The 8186-nt window shown below is 47.9% G+C and overlaps 1 protein-coding gene across 1 annotated transcript; it reads right to left on the bottom strand.

Moving 5' to 3' along the window:
- Positions 1–1498: 1498 nt before the first annotated feature.
- On the bottom strand, positions 1499–7951 carry PIM3 (Pim-3 proto-oncogene, serine/threonine kinase). The gene is made up of 6 exons (XM_032221697.1): positions 6904–7951; positions 6105–6214; positions 5786–5836; positions 4898–5261; positions 3364–3540; positions 1499–3246 (listed from the first exon to the last, which is right to left on the bottom strand). Exons 1-6 carry the CDS (start codon positions 6986–6988, stop codon positions 3062–3064), a joined length of 972 nt encoding a protein of 323 aa, XP_032077588.1. The 5' UTR covers positions 6989–7951; the 3' UTR covers positions 1499–3061.
- Positions 7952–8186: the final 235 nt, after the last annotated feature.

Genomic DNA, 8186 nt, shown 5'->3' with positions numbered 1-8186 from the left:
ATTGGTCGATAAAAGCTCCATATGCCATACAGTGCATGTGTATTAATTAGTACAGGGACTACTTTGTAAGTTGGCCAAATCTGTTCACCTTAAAGAGAATGAAAGAGGAGACTATAAATGGTTACAAGCTATGGATGAACGAATTGGATAACCTGCAGTTGTCATCAGTATCCTCATGAGCCTATATTTTATTCCAAGTCTCCAATATAGGCAATGATGGGGAACGATGGAGTTTAGTAGGGTACCTCCTTTACCACCCACCACTGGCAGAGGGACCACGGGGTTGGGTGGGGTCAGATTGTGAAAAGTCAACATGGCAGCCACAACTGCATGTCTAAAACCCTTTTGTACACGACAGAGGCAAATCATTGGTGGTGGTGGTGGCGGTTTCAATTTTGCAGTTGTGACATCCGGACTTGACTTGCCCATTGGGATCCTACCTACCAATCTCCATGGCACACATTTAAGGTTTTTAATTCCAAAAAGAGTTAATTCCTGAACTTTGGAAAATAGCAGCCACAAGGGGAAACTGCAGTTCTCAAAGAAAGCATCTCTTGACTTCAAGCAGAGCCCAGAAGCATTCTTAGCAATAGCAATAGCAGTTAGACTTATATACCGCTTCATAGGGCTTTCAGCCCTCTCTAAGCGGTTTACAGAGTCAGCATATCGTCCCCACAATCTGGGTCCTCATTTTACCCACCTCGGAAGGATGGAAGGCGAGTCAACCCTTCCTTCTTGGAAGACAAATGGATAGGCACTTACATGTCACTCCATTGTTTGGAAGTGGAGCAGCTACCCAGAAAGTGGTAAAGAGCATATTGGGAGCTCAAAAGGGGGGGGGGGCATTCTTCTCACTTGTCACATTCCCTACGGCAACCTCTTTGTCAAGAGTATATGTGATGTTCGCTGAAAACTTTTAAATGTATTCACTTCAATTCCAAAGATCAGGGAATTTCTCCACTGGCCTATCCTGATAATTGAGGATCATTTCTATCTGTGGGCGATGCGTGAAGATTACATCCCTCTATCCAAATTGCTACTGACATTTGTGGAACTTAACTTGTGTGTAAGGTAAAGGTTCTCCTTGCACATATGTGCTAGTCGTTCCTGACTTTAGGGGGCGGTGCTCATCTCCGTTTCAAAGCCAAAGAGCCAGCGCAGTCCAAAGACGTCTCCGTGGTCATGCAGCTGGCATGAGTGAACATCGAAGCCGCACCGAACGCTGTTACTTTCCCACTAAAAGTGGTTCCTATTTTTCTACTTGCATTTTTTTAATGTGCTTTTGAACTGCTAGGTTGGTAGAAGCTGGGACAAGTAATGGGAGCTCACTCCGTTATGCGGCGCTAGGGATTCAAACCGCCAACCTTTCTGATCGACAAGCTCAGCGTCTTAGCCACTGAGCCACTGCGTCCCTTTTGTGTGTGTAAATCTGTACAAATGTGTCAAGGTGCTTCCTTGGAGGTGCCACTGTTGAACTCAAATGAACACATCATGCCACTTATCTACAAAAAAGTTTAATTGAAATACCTGTATAAAAAAATATGATCTCCATACATTTCACACTGTTAAACAGAAGGAAAAAAAAATCCAAATCCAAGCTGCATAAGTGCAACCAGATTACAGAACACACATCTATTAAAATAAATTAAGGTTTATGACTCTGCCACTCTTCCTTCCAGAGCCGATGCACAAAGACTGTACAATGTCAATAATTTAAAACCCTTCAAAAACAGCATTACTTTACAGTTCTGGTATGTCAATAATACCAGACAAAAAAGGCATACTAACTTTTAAAGTCATTCTAATTCCCTTAAATTAGACTTTGTACAACATTTTTTTCTATCTTCCAACCAAAAATGAAGGAAAAAAAGAACAGGTATGGTCAGGCTTTATATAGTTCTTTGTCAACAACCCACCCCTACCCCCAAAAGAGGAAAAGACAGGAATGCAAAAATAATTGTCGACTGATCCCAGAGAAATCTCCACAACAGAAGAGAGATAAAAGCAGTGTTGCATAATTCTAAACAAATAAATTAGCTAAAATAAATAGCCACAGCTGATGTCTGTGAGAGGTTTTTCTAAACTCCAGACAATAAATAAAACTTGTATAGTACAGGGGGAGAATTTTTTTACATAAACACATTATACAGGTAATGGGAAAAGAAAGAAAAAACCCACACGCACACAGTCCTTGAATATTGCATTGATTGTGCATTTAACATGCCCATTCATACTTTTTTTTTTTAAGACTTGGAGGTTGGGGGAACTGAGAAAGGGCCTTTTTTCTTGTGCCCAGTGGTAGAGATGAAATGAAGTATGGGTAAATGTTCCTGGTAAAGAGCTGATAACCTGTGCAGGCTATGGAAATATTGTGTGGATCAGCAGAGGTTGTTTTGTTGGGGTCTGGGGACGGAAGGGAGGAGAGAAAGGCTGGGAAAGAAGAGGATGAAATGTCTGTGTTCAAGTATTCCATCATCAGCTGATGGGACTACTTCATTCAGTCACTGGACATGTTTTTCTAGTGCATCATAGGGAGCTGCTTCCCCAGCACCTAGAATGGAGAAGGGAAGGCAGGTTCTATAATGTACTGGATCTTCTTTGGACACACACAGCTCAAAAAAGAAAGTCCCACTGAAGCAGCTTTCAAAAAGGCACTCAAAAAAGCAAATGAAATTTAGTCCAGGCTCTATGAGAGCAAAAAGGTTTACCATGTTATTTAAAGAGGTCACTGCTTTTCTTAATAAAAATAATAATAAAAAATAATAATTATATTAAGGTCAGTCTTTTGGGTTAAGTACTGGCCTGCCAACTCCTATATATTAGCGTTTCCAAAGGAAATTTCATTCTGAAGCAGAAACCAGCAATAAGGGGACATTTTTTTTAAAAAAAAATCAATTCCCTCCGACAAAGATTCAAAGTACAGAATAATTAATGCATCCCCCCTCCTCCGCCCCCACCCCCTTCTACATATTGGCAGCAGCAGCAGCACTCTGGTCTTTTTTTTGTCCCCCTCTTTTTCTCTCCTTGTGGCTCCCCTCCCTTGACAAGGTCCTCCGTTATTTCACAGGCTCTCGTTGCTTGAACTTGTGCGAGACACGTCTGTGCCAATGGTCCGTAACCTTATGTCACAATCTTCCGACTTCGCAACTTCGGATTTGTGCAACCACGGGTGGTCAAAAATTTGCTCAAGGGTCGGTCTGTCTGAAGGCCTCAGAGAAAGGCACCATTTGATCAATTGTTGGCATTCTGAAAAGACAAGAGGGACAGCTCAGCCACCGAAAATGATCAGTGGGCAGAATAACGGGGGGGAGGGTAGGGGGTTGTGGGGGGGGGGGTTGTGGAGATCTGTAAATCTCAGCTCACCCAGGGAAATTCGTCTCCTGAAATACAGGCGTCCTCTCAAGATCTCTTCATCTTGCTCAAAAGGGATGTCCCCGCAGACCATGTCATAGAGCAAAACACCCAGGGACCATACAGTAGCTGACCGCCCATGGTATCTGTGATAGCGAATCCATTCTGGAGGGCTGTACACGCGTGTTCCTGTGGGGAGGAAAAAAACAAAGGCCCCTTGCCCTATTAGAACAAGATGAACTTTCAACTTGGGAGCATATTTTATGCTTTGCCACTTCAAAAATCCCATTTAAAAAAAAAAAAACCCTTCCCCAAAGCACACAAACATATATGGGAAAATTCTGGACCTTACATCACCCCTGGGATTATATCATGCTTTAATCTCAGCCCTCGGGGTGGTTCTATTTTGCGGCAATGAGCAGTACAAGCTTCCCATCAGCTGACTGTTTACTAACATAAAGCTCCCTTTCCTTGACCACGTGGCGTCTGCAGCACCGTACCAAAAATAGACACAAAAGGACAAAGGAAGAGGGGATGAAAGAAGAGAGGCAGGAAAGGAAGGGGGGTGAGGTGAAACTCCAACCTTGGCTCCTAAATGTGACTAATCAGTTTTGGCCAGTTCTAAAAGTATGCTGCTCCCCCCCTCTTTTTTAAAAAAATAAAAATAGAGAAAAATCAGAGTAAAAGAAGAGTGAAATCTGCCTCCCGCATTAAGAAGGCAGTTAGCAACTGCCCTCCCTCTGCACCGAGTGGTTACTTGGATACCAAATGAAAACTGGAATTTGTGATGCTGAAGGTCACATGGCCAGGAGACTCTCGTTTCACAACAAACAGATGTTAAATGCTGCAGCTGACTAGGGAAGGGAGGTGAAAACGGTGCCTCCTTCACGTGGATCACCTTCACCTTGAAAGGAAGAAAATCTTGCCGAGGCTTAGGCAAAAAGCAAGAGATCATGTCTTTCTTATAACAAAAGGAGGCAACCCATGTTTCGGTGTGTAAGTTTTAAGAAAGGAAAAGAAAAAAAACTTTTTTAGATGTTTCCCCCCTCAGGTCCCTCAATCTGCAATGCGGGGGTTTCCGAAACATCACATGAGAATGAGGAGCTGGGGAAAGGAGAAAACTAGGTGTGTGTGTGTGTGTGTGTAGGGGGACAGCAGAGTAGGGGGGAAGCACTAAGAAAAGCAGATGGAAACACACAAGCTTGACTCAACTGTAAACACATCGCCCTCTAGGAAAATGCCTTTATTTTTATTTTTTTGAAGGCAGGGAAAATATAAACTCCTGCGTCACTGCCTGGAATTGCTCCTTTCCTAAACAACTTGACACCCCCCCCCCTTCCAGCTGCCTCCATTGCGAAGGATTTAATTATCAACCTGCTACTGACTGCAGCAGCAAAAACAGCAAAAACATATTTTGTCAGCTGTAGGTGGTGAGAATGTGATTAAGAATGAGGGGGTTTGTGCCGGGATGCTTTCCCAATTAAGCACTCATCCACCCACCCATCCACACACACAGGGATTGGCTGCGGTTGGGAGGGGCGCATACCATCAAAGTCAGTGTAGACTGTGTCCTTGAGGATGGCTCCAGACCCAAAATCGATCAGCTTCAGTTCTCCTGTCCTGAGATCCACTAGAAGATTCTCGTCCTTGATGTCTCTGTGTACCACCCCGCAGCTGTAACAGTGGCGCACTGCTTCCAGGACTTGATGGAAGAAGCCCCGTGCGGTGTCCTCATCCAGCGCCCCCTTCTCCGTAATGAAGTCAAAGAGATCCTTCACCAGGTCTGGCCGTTCCATGATGATCAGGTAGCCATCAGGCCTCTCGTACCAGTCGAGCAGCTTAATTACCCCTCGGAAGCCCGAACCCACTTTCTTCAACAGGACTATTTCCAAGGGCACCATTACTCCACCCTACAAGGAGGAGGGGTAGGGAAGGAGGGAGAGAGAGACGGAGGGAGAAAGAGCAAAGGAAGACATGATGAATTATTCGGAATTATCGGAAACGGGAGGAGGGGAGGAAGGAGGGAAAATCCCCTTCCTTGCCCATCCAAAAACAAATCATACACTTCTTTCTCAAAATGGAAATTCCAGCAGCCAGGCGGAAGACGGGAAAGGGGAGGGCTAAGCAGCTAGCTAGACCGATGGGGAAGGCTGCAGCTACTCCACTGGGTGTCTCTGCTGCCGCAGTCAAAAGGGGAGGGCAGAGGGGGAAGAGGAGGAGGAGAAGAAACCCTGCCAAAATCCCCCCTCAATGTAAACAATAACAGAGAATGGAGAGGCAGCAGCATGCGGGGTGGGGAAAGGGGAATCCATGGAAACAATCATCAGCCGTCTGTTATTAATACAGGGAGAGAAAAGCAGTTGGAAACTACTGCAAGGTGCAGGCAGCCACGCACACCACATATACATTTTGGGATCCATCCTTGGGTACTTACAATTGTTCCCCATTCGGTTACTCGCTCCTTCACGACATGCTTTACAGCGACCTGGAAGCAGGGAGGAAAAAAAACGGAGGTTATAGGGAAACCAGTCTACAAATTGAATTGAGGGATATGGGGGGAAGGGGGGGGGAAGAGACCAAGCCCAATGCCTGTTGGTCGGCATGAAGAGAACTTGCCCGGGATTTCTTGCTCTGGATTCCACAGCTGGAATTTCCAGCCACGCAAAAGGGGTGGGTGGGTGGTAGCAACCCCGAGCCTCGTGGTTGGGGGCGGAGAAGGAAGGGGGGGTTGTGGCTCAAGAGCCTCCTCTTACCGGCAAGCCATCTGCAATCCTGTTCCCAGCATAGACGGTGCCAAATCCCCCGCTGCCGAGGACTGAGCCCACTTGATAGATTTTATCGAACGGCTCCTTTTCCACTTTCACTGGAGAGGGGAAGAAAAAGAGAAAGCAGGGTGAGAAAAAACAGAGGGAAAGCCTTAAGGAAGAGATATTTGGGGGCGAGGGGGGGGCGAACAGCAGTTCAGACAGACAAACCAATCTCAACCTGGCGTCGTGGGGGGAGAAAGGCGCATCTTACTCTCAACCCTCCTCAACACTTCTTTTTAAAGTCACCAGCAATATTGGACCAAAGTGCGGCCAAGCCCAGATTTGGGAATTGAATGGACGGGGGTTGTAAAAATTGATGGCAAAAATGTTGGCCGCTAAAAAACGTCTAAATCTCTGCCTCCCCCTCGTGGCCGTCCGGGATTTTGCGAGTCAGTTCTGCCAGCCCCTGGCAAAACGTCTTTCCAGTTTTTTTCCCCCCTTCATCCTTCGGTACAAAATATTTGCCCAGCCGCCCTAATTTCCCGCTTAGGATAACCGGGGGAAACAAGCCAACTCCCCCCCCCCTTCCAACAACTGCAGAGGTTTTAAAAAAGACGACGGATGAATGACTCAAGTCGATCGCTGGGATCCACCGTTCCACGGCTGACGCGGGAAAAGGGGGGAGAGGAAACCTCGACACGCACATCACACACAAAACACACGACACACCATGCAACGCACACGGGCCGTCCCCCGCAAAGAGGAGCGGGCGAGGGCGGACGGCAACTCTCGGGAAATTGTTTACCTGGCTGGAGGATCTTCACCGGCAAGTGATCCATGCTGGTCGGGTTGCAGAGATGAGCCAGGGACCCAAATTTGGAGAGTAACATCTTCCCAAGCGACACCACGGAAGGCGGGGAGGAAAATAAAAACCCCGACGACGACGACAACCACCCACAACGATCACGAAGCAAAGGCTTCTTCGGTCAAGCCGGCTTGCTGCGGCGGGCCAACTGAAGAGGGGCCGGCGGCGTAGCTCCTTCCCCGTTCGGATCGGAGGGAAAAGCCTCGCTGGCAAAAGCCGGGTCCCCCCACCCCCCGTCTCTCCTTCTTCTTCTCCTCCTCTGCCGACACTTTCGGATGGAAAGGAAACTTGCAAGTCCGTCAGAGAATCCCAGGGAAACGGATAGATGTCCTTAAGGGAGGGGGAGAGAAGGGGGGAAAATATCCACACGCCAATCTTTTATTAGGAAGAGAGGTTAACGCGAGTAGAAAAAAAGATGAGTCGGTTTCTTGGGGTCTTTTTCAAGCAGGCAGGCGGGCTGTCTCGGGTCGTGTCGACCAAAGAAACCCACGCGAGCAACGCGAGGAGGAATCGATAAAATCCAGTCCGGGATGTAGCGCCGCAGTGAGGCGGTCGTTGTGGAGCGGCGGCGGCAGGAACAGCAGCAGGAACAGCTCAGCCTCCGACTGGCACCGCTCGCTTTCTGATCTCCGCTGCACGCAGCAGCGGCCTCTTAACTCTCAATATTTTGGTGGGGGAAGGAAAAAAAAACACAGACACGGATCTCTCCAATCCGTATCCCTCCGCCGGAGGGGGAATCGGCGGGTACGCGTCTTTCTCTCGCTCCCTCCTCCCCTCCCACCGCTTGGAATAGGTCCGGAAAGACTCCGCCCTCTCTGTCTTTTAAGCTCAAAGAGGGGACTGCGGAACCTCGCCCCATTGTAAATACGGCGGGCGGGGGCGAGGAACTATTTGCTTATAGTAAAGACAGGCGGCGAGTTACTGTCTGAAAAATTCACAGGGATGATACGGCGGTGGAGGAGGAGGGGGGAGGCAGCGCGCCCAAGGAGCGGAAAAAAAAACCACACACATACATATACACACGCACACCGAGAGAAGGGAAGGTTCTCTCATTTACATGCGTCGGAGCCAATGAGAGGGGCGGCTCTTTCAAATGAAAGCCCGGCTTCGGCCAATCAAGGGGAGGCGGGTTTGGGTATGCATCAGTGAAACTTGGGGGGGGGGCGCTTACGAGCGCAGGGCGGGAATTCCTGGGCGCGCCTGGCTCGCGCGTCGCTAACCTG

Source organism: Thamnophis elegans, chromosome 7 (assembly GCF_009769535.1).
Source record: "Thamnophis elegans isolate rThaEle1 chromosome 7, rThaEle1.pri, whole genome shotgun sequence".
NCBI classification, from domain to species: domain Eukaryota; kingdom Metazoa; phylum Chordata; class Lepidosauria; order Squamata; family Colubridae; genus Thamnophis; species Thamnophis elegans.
Note: the sequence above shows the minus strand (reverse complement) of the source record. Positions and strands in the feature narration are given on the sequence as shown.